General features: G+C 42.8%; 1 protein-coding gene across 1 annotated transcript in view; it reads right to left on the bottom strand.

The window, feature by feature from the left end:
- Window positions 1-18,412, bottom strand: part of CSMD1 (CUB and Sushi multiple domains 1) — a 915,553-nt gene extending 897,141 nt beyond the window's left edge. The window contains exon 1 of the mRNA XM_035109950.2: window positions 18,273-18,412. Within this exon, the coding sequence (XP_034965841.2) occupies window positions 18,273-18,342 (70 nt within the window). The 5' untranslated portion in view covers window positions 18,343-18,412. The remainder of the gene's footprint in view (window positions 1-18,272) is intronic.
- Between the last annotated feature and the right edge of the window lie 6,312 nt (window positions 18,413-24,724).

Genomic DNA, 24,724 nt, shown 5'->3' with positions numbered 1-24,724 from the left:
TGAGGTAGCTGGCATGTGGGAGGCAGCATGCAGAAGAGTAAAGGTGAGCAGAGCATCCTGCGCTGCCCCTGCCTCAAATGGTCCGATTTTGACACCAAATACTAAAAACACTTGCTGTGAACAAATGTCTGCAAAAAGCAAACCTAATCTCTAGCAGGTTACCATAGAAGGAAAGTGGTGGACTCTCCTTCACTGGAAGATTATAAGTAGAGGATAATCCAAAACAGAAGAGCAATAGAGGGAGAGGTTGATTTTCCACTCAAAACTACCTCCCACACTTCTGTTTTTCCTGCAGGGGAAAGGTTATAAGGGCCCTTTATCTATGTCAGAGAATGAGGACAAAAACAGAAATAGGAAGGGAAATTGCTGATTATTTGTTTATTCATTCCATGTATAGAACGAAAATGAATCCAGCGACTACAATTGGTCTGCAAACAATACATAACAACACGTAATTTATTATCCCCCCCCCCAATTTGCATTGTATTTCCTTTTCACCGAAATGAATATTGTGGAATAGCATGTAATAATTAAATAAGTTATGTAACTTTGCTACAGTGGGTAGTGATATTTATAACATAGCTTTTGTTGGAAGTTGAACTGCAGCTGAATGGAAACTATGCTGCATGTGATGGATATGGGGCAGAGAGGAAATAGATGCCTTCTTACATTCCTCCAGTATCCTTTTCACCTGCTGGGAGAAAAACAGCTGGCGAAGGTACTTTGCAGCCAAAAACAACAGAGCTCATCCCTTCTTCCTAAATCTGCCTATTATTCATTTTTACTTTTAAAAAGCATGAACATAAAAGAGACGTACAACTATAAGTCACCTCAAATTTGACCGCTTGGTAAAGGCAGTGCATTATTAAAAGGGAAACTGTTACATTATCTGCATCTCCTTGACAGAATTTTCAAAGGGAGATAATATTTTGTCAGATTAATGAAATCCTGAGCGAAAATAAAGGTTCTTTTCTAGTTAGGTTGTGAGCATTGTCTAATTATTGTTGCTGTGATTCACAGGCAGTTCAACTGAAATATATTCAGGGTTTTTTAAAAAATCTGCCAAGGTTTTGGCTTCATTGTGAACATAGTAAAACAGATAACAGACTTTTTTCACATTTTCACATTCCAATGCTAGCCCACTTTCCATCCTTCCATTCTGTAATGTTGGGAAGCAGTGAGAAAGTAGTCACAGAATATGGCCAGTCTAAATCAGGGAAAAAAATTGAAGGGCAGAAAAGCTTCCATAGATTTTCTAAGACACAAATCTCATACACTCACCTGGTCATTCCTATATTGCAAAAAATGCATGTAGCTGAAAGTTATTTAGAAAGCAGCTTCTGATGACTGGGGATGCCCTTATATGAATATAGGCATATTTCCATCCCTAATGTACTGTGATACCTTGTTTTTAGAAGACCCATTTAAAATTAAAAATATGGGATCTCTGGGAACCCAAGCAAGCGAAATCTAGCATGGGATTTCAAGCTCATTGTGTAATGAGTCTGCTTCTTAATTAAGGCTGGATCTGTTCTGCAAAGCATTTCAATTATATTTTGAGCAGTTTTATCTCACATTGCTTGGAGCAAAATTGCTTTGCCCAGCCTACTTTTTTCCTTTACTTGCTTATTTAATGTCCCTTTTTCTTTTTCTTGTGACCATGCATGTAAGTTTATGGCAAAATAAATGGGGCAGAGGGAAATTAAAGCCCCCCTTTTATTACATAAAATTCCAATGCACACATGATTTTGCATATGCAGGTTTTAAACAGTATTCCACATCCTCAGGGAATCAAAGAAAATAATATAAATTGATAAGCTGTTAGCAACAGATGTTTAGACATAAAACATACATCAGTGAACATAGCTTCCTGCATATATCACATTTAAAATCAATTTAGTAACCCTTCTGTTCAATACATGAAGAAATACATGCAAATACACAAAAAAGTATTTATACAAACCCTTTTTTCCCCTAAATTTCCAGTAAAAACAAAAACAAAAAACCAGGAAGCCTAAACAGTATCTGCAAACCATTCAATGACTGGTCTTTTTGTTCCATCAACCAACACCATTACAAGCAATCACTGGTTTCTTTAGAAAATTCTAAGTAAATACTGTTTTTATATCAACTTACAAATAACTTTTTTCAGTATATCAGGAGTTATGTTTATCAGAAATCTGCAGAATGAAGCTATATCCTTATGAATAATGTAGTCTAAAATATCCTGCATTTATTTCTCACATTTACCTCATAAAGCATTTAAAAGTCCTCTTCCCTGGTTGACAGGTATATTCATTATAGAAGGAATCACGGGTGTCTACAGAACTTGTTTTCTTTGTGTGTGGGTGGGAATACTCCAGATAAATATAACTAGCATTTGAGAACAGGCCAATCATTTCTAGTAGATCTGGTGACAGAACAGTAGTGAGGTCTAGGTAGACTTAGCCTTTGAGACCCTGGTATTCCAGATCTACCCCTCTGTTGGTTCTTAGTGCGTACACCTACTGTCTATATATGGGTGGACCTGCTATCTAGACATCTTTCCACTCATAAGTGAAATACTCTGCTTTCTCAGACTTCCTTCATAGCCGCCAGTCCTTAATTAATTGCACTGCTGCTACAATCAGTTTCTCAGCCCCATCTTCATTGCATTTCCCTCTAAACCCATCCAGCCCCACTTTCTGCCAACACCACACACAAAATATCAGGGTACCAACACTGAAATAGACACCAGGGTTTTCTTACAATACCTCCCTACTCCCTTCAGCAAAATGAGTATCACAACACTGGGCTACTTTGCAGGGCTGGTACAACACACTGTCTCTCAAGCACAGTCTTTCCCCCTACAATATGGGCAAATAAAGATGGACTTTATCTGCACTGCCATTAACAAGAGCAATTTTTGAAATGTTTACATACTGAGAATAAAATCACATTTTTAATGAAATAAAACCTGAATTTAAAACGTGAGCTCGGGTCTTTGCTGTTTCCTTTTGTTTTTGTATTAGGCCTACTCCCCAATTACAGAGACATTAAAATCCAGGATAGCTATGTTTTCTTCTATAGGGAACCAATCACTTCCCCACCCAGCAGAAAATGCTTTAAAACAAACTAAGACTCTGGGGGAAGAGCCGTGGCTCAGTGGTATAGCATCTGCTTTGCATGCAGAAGGTTCCAAGTTCAAACCCAGCATCTCTAAGTAGGACTGGGAGAGAGATTGTCTGAAATCCTGGAGAGCTAGATGGACCAATGGATCCAACTCAATACAGTGGTACCTCGGTTTATGAACACAATTGGTTCCGGAAGTCTGTTCATAAACTGAAGCATTCATAAACTGAAGCGAACTTTCCCATTGAAAGTAATGGAAAGTGGATTAATCTGTTCCAGACAGTCCACGGAGTACTTAAACTGAAGCGTTCATAAACTGAAGCGAACTTTCCCATTGAAAGTAATGGAAAGTGGATTAATCCGTTCCAGACGGGTCCGCGGAGTACTTAAACTGAAGCGTTCATAAACTGAAGCATGGGTGTAATTGGTTCCGGAAGTTTGTTCATAAACTGAAGCATTCATAAACTGAAGCGAACTTCCCCATTGAAAGTAATGGAAAATGAATTAATCCGTTCCAGATGGGTCTGCGGTGTTCATAAACCGAAAATTCATAAACCGAGGTGTTCATAAACCGAGGTTCCACTGTATAAGACAACTTCCTATGTTCCTAGGTAATGGGTGTTTCATTCTAGCATTCTAATTGGCCAGATGTGCTTTCCTAGATGTCAGTCATTGACTCCATTCCTTTGCTAAAAACACAGAAAAGTGGGAGTATGCCACTCCACCTCTTGTTTTGAGTTGAGCATGTTTGTCCCATTTACCCCACAACATTGTCATGAACTGGAAGGATGAAGAAGAAGAAGGAAGAAGGAAGAAGGAAGAAGGAAGAAGGAAGAAGGAAGAAGGAAGAAGGAAGAAGGAAGAAGGAAGAAGGAAGAAGGAAGAAGGAAGAAGGAAGAAGGAAGAAGGAAGAAGGAGAAGGAGAAGGAGGAGAAGAAGAAGAAGAAGAAGAAGAAGAAGAAGAAGAAGAAAGAAGAAGAAGAAGAAGAAGAAGAAGAAGAAGAAGAAGAAGGAGGAGGAGGAGGAGGAGGAGGAGGAGGAGGAGGAGGAGGAGGAGGAGGAGGAGGAGGAGGAGGAGGAGGAGGAGGAGGACTGGGACAAGCAGTGGATGAAGAAAAGTACTCACCGTTTGTCTCCACAAACATGATGGGCTCTGAGGTGTAGAGAGCAGTGAGAGTGGTGTTCTAGGAGGCTAAGGCAGGCAAGGGCCCACAGCTCATCTCCCTAGCTGGCTAGGATGGGCTCGCTAGCCCTGGGAAGAGGTGTGTGATTTCTCAGCTGGAGTAGGCTTGGGTCAAGGGAGGGTCACATGCCTCATCAAACCCAGATGCTGCAATCAGCATGCAAAGTACAAAAGGGAAGCAGAGCTGAGGTGCTGTGTCTGCTTTAACTGCTTACGTCATCCGTGGCTTGGATGCTCTTGGACTTCTGTGGGAATGTGCTTCAGGTTTGATTCTGGACTGCATCCTGACTGCTGGACTTCAGACTTGGATTGACCTTGGACTGTGTTTCCTGACCTTGTTGGTTTGATTGCATGGATTAACCCCTGAACTTTGAACTTTGGACTTGACTTACTGACCTGCCACCATGTAGGCCAGGTGTTCAGGAGAAACATGGAGGAAATCTTGTGTGGATGCCTCCATCTTGGGGTGGGGCTGTGGTCTTCAGTGGCCAATCAGAGGCAGGTGGCTCTCTCTTATAAAATGAGATTTCTCCCTCCCTCCTTGTCCCTCAAAACTATTGGCAATATGTGTAAGAATGGATACATGTAAAACAAACTATATGCATATGCCATAATCCTAAGCATTCTTACTTGAAAACAGTCCCCATTTAGTATAGCTAAAATTACTTCTAAGTAAACTTATAAGTTTAAGCAGCTAGTATATAGTTACAGGCAGGTAGCCGTGTTGGTCTGGTGTAGTCGGAAACAAAATAAAAAAATTCCTTCCAGTAGCACCTTAGAGACCAACTAAGTTTGTCATTGGTGTGAGTTTTTGTGTGCGTGCACACTTCTTCAGATACCTGAAGTGTATCTGAAGAAGTGTGCATGCACACGAAAGCCTCATACCAAGGACAAACGTAGTTGGTCTCTAAAGTGCTACTGGAAGGGATTTTTTTATTATTATTATTTTGTTAATATAAACAGTGTAGCAATTTCTCTGCTATGTGAATTATTTGGCCTAGAAGAAGAAAAGATCATGAAAGCAAGCAGTGAAATGGTGGTGTGTATTTGTGACTTACGTTGTGAGCCACTTTGGGCACATTCTTGTGTGGGAAGTGGCATACAAATACAAAGATGAATGAATGGGATGGGTTACATTAGAGTTGGGGTTCACTCAAAATATGCTGGTACATGAAAGGAGGTGTATTGCACATGAAGAATGTGCATGCATGTTTAGGCAGGTTTGTTCCTAAATCTGAAATTCCCTGATTGGTCTTGAATATGTCGCTGGCTCTCAACTGGACTTTTCTACCTGTGAAATGGAAACAGTGGTTCTTTGAAAGAATATGAAAGTCTGACATCTGTTGTTTATTTGAAGGATCCAGGGAAAATGCTGGTTCATCATAACACCTCTATGACTAACACTACAGCCATGGTACTCCAAGATGATATGATACTGAACATGTAGGAAAACTCCTATTTCTCTTTTTGGCTTACATCATTTTTGCTTTTCAATACTAACCTATAAATTATGTGAATGAAACAACCATTTTCTTCATAAGCCACTTTAAAGTCTCCACCCAAGTAATTTTTGAAGCAACTATAATGTATATCTGTACTTAGCAGAAATTTGGAAAGTTCACTTGGCTCACACACCTCTTGTCTCAGGTATGAAGCACTTCACACAGTTATTTAAATATCCAGGCAAGATAGCCTTTTCTGTTTTCTTCTGACAATAACGTTTCACTGAAGTAATTTTGTAAGTGGAGCTGTAGAAGAAATAAAATGATTAGCTCTCCTTTGTTCTATAATCCTTCTGTAGTGTAATTCCCTTAAAACATAAAGTATCAAGATAAAATATTGTCATGGAGATCAAAATTATACTTGTAAGTTTGCCTGTCAGTTCTATGGTAACTATTACTTATGATTAGTGCCATTATTCTTATTCCCCCCCCTTTTTAGTACAACAGTATTTAAATGCAAAACTGCACACACAGCCTTTAACAAAACATTGAGCAACAGAGCCTCAAACAATATCATTAATAAAATAATTCAAGTGCAGCATCCTTTGGTAAATGATGCTGAACAGCAAGGAGGGAATCTTATATGTGCCTAGTCAGAAGTCAGTTCCATTGAGTCCAAGTTAGTGTGTACAGGATTAAAACTCTAGCGATGGAGTCAGATAGGCTGGATGTCAAGAATAGTTCCCATCTATCAAATTGGGGGGGGGGGCAAAGATAGAGAGTTGTTTTGACTTTGAATGAGAAACTTATTGTTAAGCAATTCATACTGAATGCCACATGCTGCTACTTCCATAAGGCCCATATGTCAACAACCCCTTGTTTCGTGTTCATTTTGAATCATTTTTAAATGCAAAAATGTTCAGTTCGGTCTTGCTTAAGATAAGGGAACGGAGGATTCACATCTCTCAAGAGTTGTTGTGGTAGGGGGAGAGAAATTCAATTGCTATGGCAACCTGAGTTGAGGAAATCTTTCCTGTTTGCATAGATCATCTCCATTCTTTCAGTTGTTGTGTGTTTTTTACTAAATGTTACTAAAGAAAGCAATTAAAGGTTAATCTCTCTTCAAAAGCAAACAAATCAAATGCCAGCGAACACCACAGAGAGCAAATGATACATTTCAAGTTGGTCAACAGCTTCCTAATACAGTACGTCTACGATGTGCAGGACATTTTCTGTCCATTTCCATAGCATCAAATATTAATTTGATATGCTGTTAGCATCAGTGTTTGGCTTGAGCATACATTTAGACTTATATTTTTCTACTTGGATAAGTGGATGCAATAAAGGGCCTGAAACCCATTAAAGGCAAGAAGAATATTTCTGTTGGGTTCTGTGGACTTCGGATTAGGTTCTCTGTATTTAAACCTCCACCGCCAGCAAATCCAATTTGCATAGCACGGTTCCAAAATGAACATTGTGCCTAGCTGTGAGTGCTCCCTAACATGGATTTATTTAAAAACAGGCTGGCAGATTACATTCACATCTGCTGTGTAAAGGGCCCAGAAAATATTTCAATCATATCTCAGTTTTTGCATGTGTAATTTCATAGCAAGGTGTGCAGGACAGCTGCTAGAAGAGAGGATTGAAGATGGCACATCGTTCTATTCCCAGAGTATATTGTCAGCAAATCACACAGCCAAATCACACACACTTTCTCCAGAAAACTGGCATAGCAACTTGAAGTGGGGCAGCTGGCTACTATTCTGTAAGAGGCCAGTTTTGATCCCTGTGGGCTGAATTTTCTGATCCCCAGTTTAAAACATTTTGGAGCCTAGTACATCATCATTGTTCGCTCTCTAAGGCTTCACAGTTCAACTAATTAACAGTATGCCCCTCTCTTTCAGCTGAGAAGTGGCAACCAATGTTGTGTGCACTTCACACACAGTGAGGGGCTGTTGCTGATCATCAGATGATATGCCCACCTGGAATGGGAAAGGAATATTAAGAATCTGGAGAAAACTTGCACATTTGGCAAGTTACATTTGGCAAGTCTCATGTTACATATAAGCTTGTAATATTATCAATAACATACTGGCCAGACTTAACATAATGAGACGCAATTATTTTGTGGCACTGAATCCCATTCTTGTTGGGATTGGGACATTATGTATTTTCACTGGTGTGGGGGTCATGCTGCATATTTTATTTCTTCCTAATTTAGCAAATATTTGGCTATCAAGGTAAAGGTGCACAAAGTAGCTACCTAGCTTTAAACAAAGACAGATGGCAGAAATTGTATGGTAACTGAAGGACTGTAGGAAATCACATTTAATGATTATACCTCCAATTAGAGTATTCCTGCCGTTGCAAGAAATTGTGATTTTTGTGCAGCTGTGTCCTTGAAAACAAATCATTAGCAACATTCTCATTAGTCAGGAGACTTGTACTTATCATTATAAACATAAATATGAGACAAATTAAACCTAGTTCTCCTCTTGAAATATTCTCTCTCTCTCTCTCTCTCTCTCTCTCTCTCTCTCTCGGCCCCGAGACCTCCAGTTATAGGGCGGTATATAAATTCACTAAATAAAATAAATATGCTCTCCAGTTAACAAGTGATGAGCTACTGTTGTAAGATTCAACAAATACCCTTTTGGGTTTAACATGTTATGTTAAGGGTTTTCCATGCCCACACAAGCTCTGACATTCCAGTTCTTATGTGGGGGGAAAGGAAATTCAGCAAATGTACATAAACGTCCCTTGAATCTCAAACCCTCATTTTTCTCTGAAATCCCCGAACTGCCCATCAGATATATTTTTCCACTCATTTCCCTCAAACTGTTTTCTACTTATCTTAGGATTTCTTCTCCCTAAAATAACTCATCACCTATTGGCATACTTGAATGGTAAACACTTTTTAAATTGCACAAAACTACAAACAAGGGACGCGGGTGGTGCTGTGGTCTAAACCACAGCGCCTAGGGCTTGCCAATCAGAAGGTCGGCAGTTTGAATCCCCGCGATGGGGTGAGCTCCCGCTGCTCGGTCCCTGCTCCTACCAACCTAGCAGTTCGAAAGCACATCAAAGTGCAAGTAGATAAATAGGTACCACTCAAGCGGGAAGGTAAATGGCATTTCCATGTGCTACTCTGGTTCACCAGAAGCAGCTTAGTCATGCTGGCCACATGACCCGGAAGCTGCACGCCGGCTCCCTCGGCCAGTAAAGGGAGATGAGCGCTGCAACCCCAGAGTCATTCACAACTAGACCTTACAGTCAGGGGTCCCTTTATCTTTACCTTTACAAACATATTACACAAACCATGAGTATGGCACATACTAGGTGTGCCCCTTGACCTAATGCAACACTTTCTCAACATATGCATCACAGATACCTATTTCTCCCCAAAACCACCCCAACAAAGGCTATGGAAGGAAAATGCATATCACCTGTTAACTTCATACATTTGTCTTTCAAAACAAGCCATCTGTTATCATTTTTACTCCAAATTTTGCATGGGGCATCCTAAAATGTACCTCTCCTATATTGCCAGATTTCGAATGTCAACAGAACTATTTCTAAACCATAATCTGTAGAATAAGATTCCTCAACCTCGGTCCTCCAGATGTTTTGAGACTACAATTCCCATCAGCCCTGACCACTGGTCCTGCTAGCTAGAGATCATGGGAGTTGTAGGTCTAAAACAGCTGGAGGGCCAAGGTTGAGGAAGCCGGCTGTATTTTAATATTTTTATTAAAATTTTCTTGGTTTACAAAGGTATGTGCAATGTCTCTTTTTCCAAGTTACATTTTCCATAGGCCAGTTTCATTTGTTGAGACATTAGGGTTATATTAGGAAGAAAGCGGGGGTGGACAGGGGAAAGGCGAGTGGGGGTGGGGTCGGGAGGCGATGTTTCTAATTTGCTTAATGTATGTGTGGGGTTTTGTGTCAGCGTCGTTTGTGCGGGTTCTCTTTGCTATTCGCTTGTGTTCCATTGGTGGTGAGAGAAGTTGGGGTTGGCCTAGGGTGTGGTTGCTTGTTTGTGATTGGCTGTGGTGAACTTTGTTTTCATGTGTGAGTGGGGTGGGTAGGTGTTTTTGAATCAGGTTAGCCATATTGATTCATATGCTGATGGTGGATTCTTGTCAATGTCTTGGGCTTTGTATGTGATCAAGGGGAGCCATACGGGGGTGAAGGTATCTTCTTCTAATTGTCCCCGTGTCAGTTTCAGTTTATTGGTAAATTTTTCTAGTAGGGCTGTTTCCCATACTATTTGGTACCATTGGACCATGCTTACTCCTGACAGGTCTCTCCAGTGTCTGGCTATGATGTTTCTGGTTGCTGAGAGTAGGTGGGTTATGAATTATGTGAGTGGGCATTATTGTCTTGGAATATGTTTAGTAGGGCCAGTTCTGGGGTGATTTCTAATACTGGCTTAGTTATTTTACATAAACCTACAATTCCCAGTTGTCATAATGGAAGAATGCGATTCAGTTGTCTTGCCTTTAACAAAGGGCCACAACTGTGGATCTGTGTTAATGCTGTGAAATGTGCTCATTGAAAACAAGAGGAATGCTGCATGTTCTGATAAGAACTTATTTCAGTTTTTGTTTGTTTTGATTTCCACCAGCAGACAATTCACAAATGTTACCATAGTACATCACAATCATCACATCAGAGACAGTCCGTGTCTATATAGATACTGCTCTTGGAAGCACTGCAACAAATATTTTATAGATCTTGCTAATCAAGGGAAAAAATGGGTCACTATATTTATGTATTTATAACTCATTTTCTCCAAAGACTGAGCCGACTTTACAAAATAGCTAAAATCTATACTAAAATGTAAGCCAACGAGACATATAAATTATAATTAAAACAGATAACAAAATTAAAATAGCAAGATGTTTTTCCTTTAAAAAGAGAAATCAGTGCTTATTTGTCCAGTCTGACTGAAACTGGGTTGTGAGTCCTCTGCAGGTATAAAATAAAAATGTATTTCAGATTGGAGCTCTACCCCACTACTATATTCATGAGCATTTAAATGGATTAGTGTCATAGAAAAGACAGTTTTTTTTATTTTAAAAAAAATCGTATAAAAGTAAAAAGAACTGTGTGTGTGTGTGTGTGTGTGTGTGTGTGTGTATAACTTGCATGCTTGTTATTTTCTTTCTCTCTCCCCCACTCCCCGCCTAGACTGCTGCTACTCTGAACTGCATGAATAGCTACTTTGTATTGAACTGATATATTAAATAGTAGATCTCAATTTTGGCAACTCCAGAACCAAACAGTGACAGAAAATGAAGCTTCCCTCTCTTCCCTCATAGTTTCTGTGCTTATTTGAATCCCACTTAAGAAAACAGCCTCACAGTATGGGAACCACTACTCTAGAAGCAATGAAAATACAGCACATAAAGCTTTTCCCACCCATATATATGAGTAGGCATTAAGCATGGTGGGGAACCTTAAGTTGTTGTAGTTCCAGTCATTATTTTGACAAACTGATAGCGGCAAGCAAAGGGTACACAAAAACTTGCTCTTTGAAAATAAGCTGGAATACATGTATGTGTTTCTAGAGCCTGACTCTTAGCTGAAGAAGGATATTTACTTCCCTGCTTTTCATTGAAACTTGGCATCAGGATAATGTGTAAAATCAGCTTGTTTTGTATATTCTGTGGGAGATGGAAGAGAAAATAACTGCAGTGATGATTTAAAATTACCTTTTCAAATAACACTATGGAAGGCATGTCACTTATCAGATCTGAAACATTTTTACTACATATTCTTTTATGCACTTCTCAGGTTCAGTTAGATTTAGACGTTTCTACCAGATGTCCCCTCTTCAGTCACATCTAGAAGGTACCACATTGTCTAGCTCTAAGTCAGATGCATTGTCTGCACAACAATGTGTATTCCAGAAGCATTCATTCCTACTAGCAGAGATCTCATTTCTTTCCTCTCCTTAAGAAACCATCACAAAATTTACTCCAGCCCCAGCCCACCAGAGCTAATTTTTTGGAGGGTATACACTGAGCTGCAGGGGAGAGGAGGGGAAAAGTGATGTTCCACTAGAGCACATCCCTTCCAGTAGCAGAATGGGAGTGTTGGAATATCACCCAGAATCAAGATCCAAGATGGTCTTAATATGTTGAAACCCACAAGATGAGATTCAACAGATATGAATCTGTACCTGCATTTAGGAACTAAGAATCAATGCCACAAATATAGAATGGAGGGGAGACCCCCACACAAACACACCTTGCATGCCAAAGGTGTATTTATTCATCATAAGCCAATCATGAAACAATAGTGCAATGTGGCTACTAAAGAACCTTGCAGTCTTAGGATGTATAAATAGGTGCATGGTGTCCAAATTGTGATAAGTAATCATTTCATTGTACTCTGTGCTGGTCAGTTCCAGGCACTTTAAGGAGGACCTTGACCAACTGAAGCATGTTCAGAGGAGGACAGTCATAATGGTGAGGGGCCTGGAAACCAAGTGCTATGAAGAACAGTTGAGAGAGGAGTTGGGTGTTTAGCTTGGAAAAGAGAATATTAAAAGGAGAGGGGCAATGATAATGTTACACACACACACACACACACACACACACACACACACACACAGGGCTGTCACACACACTAAGGAGCTGACTTCTTGTCTATGTTTTCCAGAAGGCAGGACTAGAAAAATGGCAAAAACTGCAAGGAAGCAGATTTCAGCTAAATGTCAGGAGAAAGTTAGTAGTGGAATGGATTGCCTCAAGATGTGGTGAGTGTTGCTACTAGAAAAGAGTCCAGACAACTGTCAGGAGGGGTCTTCATCCTCCATTGCAGTATCTGCACTGCACACAGGATTGGACTAGATGGTCAAGAGTCCTCCCAACTATGACCTCCAAAGGGCACCTTGACCACCATGATGTAATCGGCATTATATATCTACACTAGTAATTTATATTGGTTTTACACTAGTTGTTTATATTGGTTTTATACTATTTTAACTATCAATTGCACATTCTCCCCCTGTTTACTCCTTCCTCCATTTACCCTTCCTCTTTTTTTATGTCTGTCTGTGTGCATGTAGCAAATGAAATGACTACTAAACCTATTAAGACTATTGTGTAGACATGCCCATAACACAAAACTGAGCTCTTTTTGAGTGGCACTTGCATTGGAACGGCTTTTGATACGTAGGAGAGCAGAACAGACTTGCTACATTTATTTCACATAAGATGATTCAATACACAGGCCAAATTTTAAGAAGGGAGACATCTGAATAGCTGGCATTTAGATAATGAGTCGTGAATTAGGAGAAAGCGATTTCTATGCTTTTCTTTCTCTTATGATCACACAGTGCAAGGCTGGGAGCAAGAGAATGTTCAGCCGAGGGTGTGAGATGCGGATTTACACACCTGGTCCATAGGGCACGCCCATGTGAGAATAACAAGCCAATGTTTCACTGTGAATGTTGGATGGGGAGAAGAAGAGTTATGCACTACGCAACAGCCCTGGTGGTTGTACCTTTATCTCTATTGCTAACATTCAGGCAAACCACTGCATGAGCAGCATTATAGTTACGTTTATCAGTAGGATTAAGGTCCTTGACTACCAGCATGAACAAATGACTTTCGGAACTAATCCTTCTGTGCCTACAATATCATATGATCTGCTTTGGAAGACTTTATTTCTACTACAAGGTCTTTCCGTAAGTAGTGATATATTTAACAGACTTGAAGCGAGCCTCTTTAAATGCATGCAACAACTAAGTTGAGAAACGAACTTAACCATTTTGCAGAACAGTTGGTCAGATGTCCTGGAAGTAGTGATGAAATGAAGCCACAGAATGCTACATATGGTGGTACATTTCCCTCTCCATCTGCAGAAAACCATTTTAGATCTTAGGAACTGTAAAAAGGAAAAGGAAACTAGGGGATTTGTTTTTTTTAAAAAAATCAAAGAAACCTACCTTCCCTCCCACCCCTGTGAATATTATTAGTTCACAATCTTCATTAAGTGGCTATACTACTTTGCTTTGGCTGGAGTGTTATATAAACACTGTAACCCCAGCCATAACCTTAGGTTTGCGGGACACCTTCTTAAGTCAAACTTCCTAAATTTAATACTGAACAAATAGCCATCAAGAAACAACACCCTTCTATGTTAGTATAGACCATGCACAAGACATTGGCTGGATTACTTGGAGGTGTGTTGATGGTAAATGATGAGTATGATGAGTGAGGAAGAGGAGGAGGCATTCTTTCATAAGCGGCTTGGCATGTCACAATGACCTGCAGTTTGGTGGAGAGAAATCAAAAAGCCCCAGTGGGCATACCTTTCTACTCAGTCAAAGGAGTTATCTGGACTATCCATTTACATGCAATAATAATTGTCTCATTTATCAGCCCAACACATTAAAAAAAGACCTGATGAGCCAAGCTATTGAATTACGGTAAATAAAAATCTTCAAAGTGCATGTGAGCAAGGAGAAGAAATCAGGATATTTTTCCAAGCGTTGGGTGCTTTCTCCCAGTCCCAGTCCCATGATGGAGAAAGGCAAGTTCTAGTATGTAGAATAGGTGCGGTCCCCCCCCCCCGCACCTTCCTTTCATAAGAAACAAAATATTCCCCAAACCACCGTTTCTCAAGAAACGCTTGCTTTCCAAAAATCCAGTAGCAATGGAAATATAGTACAAAGCAACAACAAAAAATGCACACCTTTTTATCCCATTTAAAAAACACAAGAAGCAACTTTTACTCCTTGCTTCCAAGTTACATGCTTCTTTGCAGCTTCTTGTACCTATCAAGGACCCTATTAATTACTGGAAGCAACGCTGCACTCATGTAACCTTAATTCCCCTCTGTTCCTTATAATTAGCGAGTAGTGCGTACCTTATTGCTGTGACAGAGGTGAGGTTAGAGAGGAGGATTTCTACTTTTTCTTTTCTTTTTCTTTTTAGTACAGCAGTGGAAACATATAGGCCTCCCTATTTTTTCCCCTCCTGCCAAAAAGGAGCGTATATGCATGCTTTAAATCATATGGATGGGGATTGCTGGCATTGAAAGCAGGGATGCACTCCTGAGCAATTTTAACCGAAAATATAGAGCTTATAGCCCTATCCTAACCATATTTAAAGTAAATTATCCTAGCTCAATAATACCTACTTACAAGTAAATATGCATTTGCATTCTGGTTTCAGCTTCAAGAAAATTACCGAAAGAAAGCCAATAGGCTAAACCCAGATTTCTATAGATTTTTTTTTTTTTTTTGCGAAAGACAAATGAAAAGGAACCACAAGTCTGCAGTACACCTATTAACCCTTTTAAAAGTATTTTATTTGGGGAGGGAACTTATGTGCATCTGTTCAAAAGGTTATGGGATTTGACCTACACATATAGTGTGTGTGTGGCAGGAATGTTAGTGATAAATATACTTGTCTTGTCATGAAAGACAAAGAGAACATTACATATCACACACACACACACACACACACACACACACACACACCTCCATGGAAATGTAGCACTTGGATTCTTCATCATAGAATCTCTGTCAATAAAAAAAGCAAATTAATTCCTCTCCATGGGGCAGTTAAAATAAAGACTTGCTGGGCACTGCTAATTAAGATGTTATGTGCTTAGAAAGCCAAAGCTGATCTGTTACTAGGCGATAGTTATTTTTCAGTCACTCTCTCTTTAAGCAATACACCTCATTCCAAATGTAGGTTTACATTATGCTAAATATAGATGCGAGTGCTTTAAAGCTTTGGAATGTAAAAGGTAGCAGTGGGAAGGAGTCAAACGTCACTGCTGTTTCTTCTTCTTTTCTTCTTCTGCTTGTTGTCTGGATCCAGTGCTATGTAGGATTGCAGCCTATTCCCCCCCCTCCCCATATTAAAATAACGCACAGCTAAATTAATCTTAACTCTTACGTCACCAAAAGTACTGCCCAAAGCCCACTTTATGGATTAGCTGAATACAACTGAGCAATGCTCTCTAAGCATGAACCAGGCTCAGCGTTTCATACACAATGTCAGCTTTTTCTTTCTTTCTTTTTTTTAGGAAAATGCTAAAATGGCAAATGTCAAGAACCAGCAACTGTGTGTTTAATAAATGAGTCAGAACTCTAAGTCCTCAGCTGTAGCTGAGACAATAGTGCTATTGATTGTAACTTATCCCACCCTCTCCTCTCCTCAGCCTCAAGAACATATTATTTGCCTTGATGCCACAGGATGAGCCCGTTTGATTGCAATTGTATGTTCATTCCTGGCAAATGGACTCCCCCCCCCCAATTCTTCCAGTGCTCCTGGCCACAGGCAGCTGTTAGCAGCTGCTAAAAGAATCTGAATTTGCCAGAGGATCTGGATTTGTGTCCTTCTTTCAAATCCAACTTCTAAAAAAAAAAAAAAAACCACCCAATCCAGAGGCAAAGGGCTGAAATGTAACACACGTGTCAGGATTATTAAGCAGCAGTAGCAGGGCAATGCAAAACCTTGGCTAATTGGGGCTGCCACAGGGGAAAGGAAAACGCTGTCTCCCAGCTAAGAAGACACACAGTCAAGGGTGGTAGAGGAGGACAGAGTGCGATGAAAATATAGCAACTTTTGGAATAGGAATGAAACAGAAAGACCTCTGTTGCCGCAGTAGACTGAAAAGGGGCAAAATCCTACTATGGCATGTGAATAGCTCCAAGGGCGAGCCTTGTCTTTATCGGAGCTGGCCTTTCAGCGTGATTTCTAAATATGTCAGATGTTTCTGTTCCTCTGTTCTTTATTCAAAGTGAGTAAAATGAGATCAGAGGCAGCAAAGAGCCAGGCATCACTTTGTCACCTGCGGCAGCTCCAGGGATGGGGTTGAAGGCAGGGTGGTGATGGGGCTTTAGTGCATTCATTAACACAACTTGCTCTTCTTGCTCCAAACTATGCAAGCCTTAGCTCAACTTAGTATATTGAAACAGAGATGGAATGTTGCCATCTGCCTCTTCCCCTTCCCCTAACCTCTGCCTAGTCATTAAAAGTAATTCAGGGAAAGAAGGAAGGGAAAAAAAAGAGGGAGGGAATCTCAACGGGATGCTCACTTATGCAAAGTGACCCCACTAATTTACAATGTGGCACTATGTCATAATTCAGAACACACACTCACACAGGAAGTAGACAGGAGAGGCAGAACACAAGCACTTTTAGTCACTTTGAAGTTTTAGTTCTCTCTGAGTTTTCAATAATTTGCTATAAAAATCGGGACAGCAAAAAAAAGGTTGATTTGGGAGAAATAGCTGTTTTAAATATGTTATGCTAGAATGAATTTTTTTCATTTTTTAAAAAAAAAATAGCAAAAGAAATTATCTATATCCCCTCCTACCCTTTGTAAGGACACCTGAAGAGGAAGGAGGAATAGGGAGCTACAGAAACAGGTTTTGAAGTAGGCAGGTGTTGTCACCAGAGGCAGCCACAACACACACGCACCCTGCCAACACAAAAAAGGCCATGGCTAATGAGAGGCAAAGTGAATATAAAGCCGACCTTGTTGTCTCAGGGGCAGCAAGGCAAGTTGTGGGGCTAGGGCCAACGCAGAAGTTGTGTAACCATCCAGTATCCTGCCCCACCTCGGTTTCAAGGAGAAAGAGAATACCAAACAAGCAAATGGTGAAAAGAGATTCCTGAACGTGGGGGGAGAGGGAGAGACAACAGGCAAGATAAGCACCCGCACACACCACCTTTTTTCTATGCCGATCATCAGGAACATCCTTGGGTCCCCTCAAAGCCTGCTTCCCTCTCCTGTCTCCCTGCAACTTGCAAGGAACAAAGTAGTACAGGTCTCAGCCATCCCAGGGGTGGGGTGTGCGAGGGCTGAGAACATCACGCGGCCACCTCCTTCTGGGAAAGCAGGGCAGCAGAACGGCGGGCGAAGTGCCTAACTCGCCTTTGCTGGCAGCGGAGCTTTCTTCCATCTCGGGGAGGAAGAGGAGAGGGTCTGAGGGTGGGGAGGCGGCAGATGAGGAGGAGGAGGCGGAGGCGGGAAGGAACTTGGCAGCCCAGGCAAGCTATCTTTAGCATCCCTCGGTTAAGTACCAGCCACCGCCACCACCACATCACCACCCATGTGCGGACGAGGAGAGAGGGCAAGATCTCCACCCGTCCAGCCCGGGAGGCTCCCTTCGCTGGCGGCGCAGTTCTTCCCCCATAGCGCACCCCCCACAAACCAGCAGCAGCCCCCCCCCCCTCACATAACCTCCCTTTATGAGCCACCAGCGACAGAGTTGGGAGGGAGCAGGTGCCAGGGATGCCACGGTCCGTGTGTGCGCGACGACGGCAAGGGGAGCGTGGAGCCGTCATGCCGGGCCACTGCGTTGACCAGTATATATTGGGGGGGGGAGAAATACACGCCTGGGGTAAAGCCGGGAGCTGGCACAGGCACGACACCTCCTCTCCCCCCCCCTTCCATCGTCACCAGCCGGGTCGGCTGTAGAAGAATCCCCACACACAAAAACGCAAAAGGAGGAAGCCCCCGTCAAGTAACGGAAAGAAGGAGAAACCAGCAGCGCTTACCCTGAGCTGCGGCGAGGAGCCCCGCGCAGAGCACCAGCAGCCGAGCCCCGAATTGCCTCCACGCAGTCATGTCTGCAGTTTATTCCACACACATAGAGAGAGGGAAAGGCGCGAGCGAGAGCTCTGAGGAGGCAGGCTGAGACCCGGGGTGGGGGGTGGAGGGGGGGTTGCAACGCCGGTTGGTTGGTTGGCTGCTTGACCGGTCGGTCGGTGCACCTCGCCGCGGCGCCTCTCAGCTGCGAGCGCGGGCTCTCCCCCTCGCCAGAAGTGCCCGCGGGGCGAAAGAATCACCAGAGGGTGAAGCCAGGCGGAGGAGAAGGAGGAGGAGGTGGTGTCGGTGGTGTCGGCGGCGGCGGCAGCAGCAGCGAGGGTAGCTCCAGGTGCCGCGAGTGGCAGCAGCGGCGGCGGCGCAGCATTCGACGCCTCCTGCAGGACTGCTGGTTGCCTCGGCTCGCCGCCTTCTCATAGCATCAAGTGCCGGCGAGCCACTGCGGGGCGGAGAGCGCGCGGGGAGACCAGGCTGAGGGAGAGGAGCGGCGAGAGCCTCCTCCGCGAGCGGCTCTCCCGAGTCTGAGGCGAAAACCACCAGCTGCCCCAAGACAGCAGCGACGTCGACGACGACGAAGACCGCGGAGAGGTGGCGGCGGCGGCGGTGGATGAAGGGGAGACGCGGCCAGGCATCGAGTGAAGAGGGAAGCCAGAGGAGACGCGGGCGGCGGCAAATAAAAAGAAAGGCGCGAGAGGGAGAGGAGAGAGAACCAAATGGAAATAGCGGGTTGCTCCTGTCACGGCGAGGAGGAGAAGCTGAGGGACGCAGCCGAGCCGGGAGAGCGCGGCAAGCTTGACAGGCTTCTAGCAGCGCAAGAAGGAGCTGCTGCTGCTGCTGCCGCTGCCGCCGCTGCCGCCGCCGCCGCCGCCGCTCCTGCTGCTGCTGGACTCAACCATCCCTTCCCACAGAGAGGGGAAGAAGGAGGCTGGAGCGGCGCAGCGGCGGCAGCAGGAGCGAGCGCACCCGCCAAAGCCCAAGGCAAGACAGCCGCAGCAGCCTTCTCGCAGCCCTCACAGAACGAGGGTGGGAAAGCGCGGGAATGCGAGGGGAGTCGTTTTCTCTCTTCTCTTCTCTCCCCCCCCCCCAAAAAAACCCCTCCGCCCCGCTGAGGGAGGTGGTGGCAGTGGCTGGGAATCTTCTTTTCCAGTCCCAGGTGACGACGGGGCAGTTGAGGGGGCAACTGTAGAGAGAAAGCGCGCGCGCCGGCTGAGGGGCGGGACGAGGAACAAGCTCGGGAATCCCGCGCCGCGCCGCGAAACGCTCTCTTGCGTCCCGCCGTCGTCCCGCACGCTTCTCGTCTTCCCGCCAGACCTACCTCGCAGGGCGCTCGTTGGGCGCGTTGAGGCGGCTGGCTAAGCGTTAAAGCCGGGAAGTCGCGACTACAGGAGGGCAGGGAATGGTTCCCCCTGATCGGCTAAGCGACAGCAGCAGCCCACACCCAGACTTTGCTTGGTGTCTTCGAGGAGAAATGTCCTCCTGGGGTCTCCCAAGGGGCCGTTTGCGAGGGTCGCTCTGGATTTTCTGGATCCAATCTAAATAAGAGTGACCCCTCCGCCCTTAAAAAGAGCAAGGGACACCTGGTAGCCAGTGGGCAACCTTGAACTTAGGTCTAACGTATCTTCTTTGGCTACGGGCTTCTTCCAAGGAAGCCCAACCACCTTGTGGAGCACACACACGGAAAAGGCTATGCTGGGTGTTTTTGTATGTATGTCTAAATCCCCGGGGATAGCTCAGTCGGGAGAGCACAAGACTCTTAATCTCAGGGTTGTGGGTTCGAGTTCCACGTTGGGCAAAAGATTCCTGCATCGCAGCGGGTTGGACTAGATGACCCTCGTGGTCCCTTCCAGCTCTATGATTCTATGAACTCCGGAATAATAGTTGGCTTTGGATCTGTGCTAATTACCACTCGCTTGGAGATGGCTGCCTGCTCTACCCAGTCCATTTTGAAAGAAGTGGTCCCAAATTATGCATTTAAACATGGATCGTGTCACCTGTGGCTGTCATAGGACGAAGAAGACAGCTGTTTCCCAAATCCGATGGACAAGGCTCGTTAGGCCCCTGTTCAGCAAGGCACTTAAAAACGGTTCTCCTCTTATTCTTTGGCAGCATTCACAAGTCACTCTTCCCGCACTAAAAAGCGTGCTTGGGAATCTCTTTGGACAGCGATGTAGGCTTCACACACAGCACGGTCACCAGACCCAGGAAGTGCAAACCAGCAATCCTTGTTTCAGAACCACGTGAGCAATGTCAGAGTTGGCAAGCCCCGCTCCTGAATTACTTCTCTGAGCGCTAACTAAACAGTTTTAAGGGACATTTAGGATGTTCTTTCAGGACAGGTCGGATTCTTCAGTTTATCTTCAGTACGGCCATTTCCCCATGGAGGGCTGGAAGTGGGCAACTTTGTGGTTCTCTGACCCCACTTCAAAAGAGTTCCGGAGCGGAGTAACTTAAAAGAGCTTCTGATGCGTTTGCTACCTTAAGACCATTTCAAGCTCTCGGTCAGGGCAAAAATAGAGAATGAAAAATAGGAAAGAAAAAAAAAAACCAACCCAAAACTGCTAAGTCTCCTTGGGACCACGTTTCTTTTTCTGTATTCTAATACTCTCCCATTCCCAATGATTGGCCTCATCAATTTCTGCCATTTAAAACTATTTCTAAAACATACTTCTTTGATGTCAGTATTGAGAAGACATCTTGTAAACGTGAGCCTATTTTTTTTAAAAAAAGTATTATTATATTATTTTTAAAAACCTACCCTTCGTTCTGTGGCATAAACTACGTTAGAGTGGTTCCTTTGTAAGGCCACAAAATGTCAACTTTTCTGTTTTCCTAATAAAACAGAATTGTTTGCTTAAAAACTCTCTGAAGCTGTAATCCAGTGTGCCCTGGGAGTAAGCTCCATTGAAGTCAGTGGGACTTTCTTCTGAGTAAACCAAGCGATTCCTTGGTGTAGTACCAGAAGAAGTCGAAAATTCTAAAGCCAGTTAACACAGCAGAAAGAGCCTTACTTCCTAATTAATGCCCGAAGCTACCTGTGTTGGTAATTAAAATACAAAGGATCACAGGACAGAAGCAATACCAATGGCGAGGGGGAGTTTTGAGGTTGTAATTACTCACTGATGATAAATTCTCTTTCTTGGTAAAATATGGAAAGCTGTTGCCTCGTTGTATGGGTTCAACGAGTGGGTACTGAACAAAGTAGGCTGGCTCTGTTAATAGGCTTATATTTATATTGCTGCTTTTCTCACCGGCAGGGAAAGCAGGACGGGGGCTGGGGGCAAGCTTTGCGAACGGGAAATCTGCGAGAAACATGTGACACTGCTGCCATCTAGCGGCTACATTTTTCTCTGTAGCGAATTCATAAATATTAAAGACACATTTCAGTCTTAGTTTAAAAAAAACCAAAAAGATTATTAGCGCGTGTAAGAAAGATCTCCGCCACGCCCTCATTGTTTGCTTATCTATTTATTTGTTGACTTTATATTCTGGCCTTCCTCCCCAAAAAAGCCAAGGGAAGCACAAAAGCCTATCTCTATGACTAATGCAGATGCTACTGTTCCCTTACATTCCAGAGGATGCAAACCTCGAACAGCGACTCCTGCAGATGTATAACAGACAGGCGAATATGAGAGCAGATGATTTTGTTGCTTCTCTGCAGTAATTTAATGCTTCAATCTGGTGCGGAGAGATATGGTATGATGGCCTGAACAGGAGGGACCAAGGAAAGAACAATGAATTCTGCAGAGATAGAAGAGGCATCTTTATGAGTGCTGGTGGCTCATAGAACTCACAGAATCATAGAGTTGGAAGGGATCCTGAGGATCATCTAGTCCAACCCCCTGCAGTGCAGGAAAATGCAGCTGTGACTTAACCGGGATCGAACTTGCAACCTTGGGGTTATCAGCTGTGCACTCAAAGCAACTGAGCTATCCAGGATGTACAGCACACTGATATCCCTCAGTAAACCATTCAGCAATTACTGGACTAGTGCAAACCACATGTGTTACCACTATGCTTCCCATCTTTGTATGCATTGAATTCAAAAGGTCTGTTTTCAAAATGGGACTTTGAAGAGTTAAAATAATGAAAGCCAAGCTCCCTGATGCTTGAAACTGTCATCTTTACTGCCATTGGTTCCCTCTTCAAGACTAGTTTTAAACAAAGCATATGCCGTTTCATCTGTTTGTACATTGTCTTTTCATGCTAGCATCCTTATCATCCTTCCTAACTGTCAGTCCCTAAGCTTCCCTCAGCTGTGGCCTTTTTGTTTGTTTGTTTCATATCTGTACCTTATACAGCTCCTAGCACACTGCAGGCCTGCTCCAGTCGACAGAACTAGCACTTTTACAAGTGTCACATAATGTTCATTTTGCACCTGCATGGAATTGATTCTTTGATGCGGCAGTACCTATTCTCTAGAACTCCTCCTTCTCCATTGATGTTAGGTAGGCACCTTCACTGATTTTTTTCCTGCACCTAGTAAATACGTTTTTTGTTAATGCAAGCCTACTAAAACATGTACTTTAGTTTTTCTTATGTAGATTTTAATAACTGATTTTTGTTTTGTTTTTACTTATATTCTGATGCATTTTAAAGTTAACTTCCTCTTAATGTTTGATTTAATCAGTATTTGCAGTGAATATTTTATATTCTATATAAACAGTTTACAGGCTAGAATAATAGATTATGAATAATAGGTTATGGGTGATTCAATATATATATATAGATAAAAAATAATACTTCATTTACTTGTTAGTTTACATTGGGAAATGGGAACATGGTACAGGTTAAAAGCTAGCAGGTATGCTCATGCACCAAAATAACAGGAAAGGTTCATGCCAGCTTATAGTGGAGATGGGGAAAATGAACTTCTCTTCAACAGAATGCAGCACATCATATATGCTGGCAATAAGTTTATAGATAATGGCAGAATCCTTCATCTCAACATCTGCATCCATTCCAGTTTTCTGGAAAGATCATTGTGCTTAAAGAAAAAGGCCCCATCCCACTGAAACACTTGAGCTGAGAGATAAACTCTTCTCTCTGTTGAAAAAAAAACCCATGGGGAAAATATTTCTAATTCCAGGTAATATGAAAAACAGGACTGCAGAAACATTGCCTTGTACATTGCAATTATTGTTTTGTAATGAAGTTAGCATCATTTACCATTCCTCCCCCCCCCTTACAGGTTGCCATGGGCTTTTTACATCTTGCTGAAATTATTTTTCTTTTCAAATTGAATTTCATCTAGCTTTTCCTACATGACTTGTGTAATGAATGGGCAGTTGTTTTTGTTTTTAGTATTTAAAGTTCAGAGTTTACTCCCCTTCACTAAACTACTTGAGAGAGGGACAAGAGTATTGGTGAAAAAGCTTTGGTCTTCTAGATGTTGCTGGACTACAACTCCCATGGCTGAAGTTGTTGGGAGTCAGAGACCATTTGGAGAGACACAAGTTGTCCATCCCTAAACTAGGGGCTGCGTACTGAAAGCAGAAACTGATGCAAGAAACTACATCCTACTACACACATTAAGAAAGGGGCATGCCCCTGATTTTGTTCCCTTTTGGATAATCAGAATACAGATTCTATACTTTGTGAAGCCTTGACATCTGAACTTGAAATTTTTTCAGGTAGGTCTTTTGCTGAACTGTGTGAGAAGCAGGACCTAAAGTACAATATTATTCTAAAACAGTATGTTGTTGTTGTTTAGTCATTTAGTCGTGTCCGACTCTTCGTGACCCCATGGACCAGAGTACACCAGGCACTCCTGTCTTTCACTGCCTCCCGCAGTATGGTCAGACTCATGTTGGTAGCTTTGAGAACACTGTCCAACCATCTCATCCTCTGTCGTCCCCTTCTCCTTGTGCCCTCCATCTTTCCCAGCATCAGGGTCTTTTCCAAGGATTCTTCTCTTCTCATGAGGTGGCCAAAGTATTGGAGCCTCAGCTTCACGATCTGTCCTTCCAGTGAGCACTCAGGGTTGTTTTCCTTAAAGATGGATAGGCTTGATCTTCTTGCAGTCCATGGGACTCTCAAGAGTCTCCTCCAGCACCATAATTCAAAAGCATCAATTCTTCAGCGCTCAGCCTTCTTTATAGTCCAACTCTCACTTCCATACATCACTACTGGGAGACTTACTGAAATGGATGCTGCAGAATTTATTGCGCACCTACATACAACATGCTCTTATATTGCAGTGTGTTTTCATAGCAATGCACTAAGCATTCTGTGATGCTTCCTGATATTTTCACTTGCAGGCTGATTTATTTTTTGCAGCTTTGTAGATCTCTACAAAACCTTTTGTGATGATCCATTGAAAATTAGAAGACCTGTGTTAGCAGCACCTAGACTACAGAATTCATGATAAAATGCCAGCCCAAGCAAACCACTTATGAGAAATGTT

The sequence above is a fragment of the Zootoca vivipara genome, chromosome 3 (assembly GCF_963506605.1).
Source record: "Zootoca vivipara chromosome 3, rZooViv1.1, whole genome shotgun sequence".
NCBI lineage: Eukaryota > Metazoa > Chordata > Lepidosauria > Squamata > Lacertidae > Zootoca > Zootoca vivipara.
Note: the sequence above shows the minus strand (reverse complement) of the source record. Positions and strands in the feature narration are given on the sequence as shown.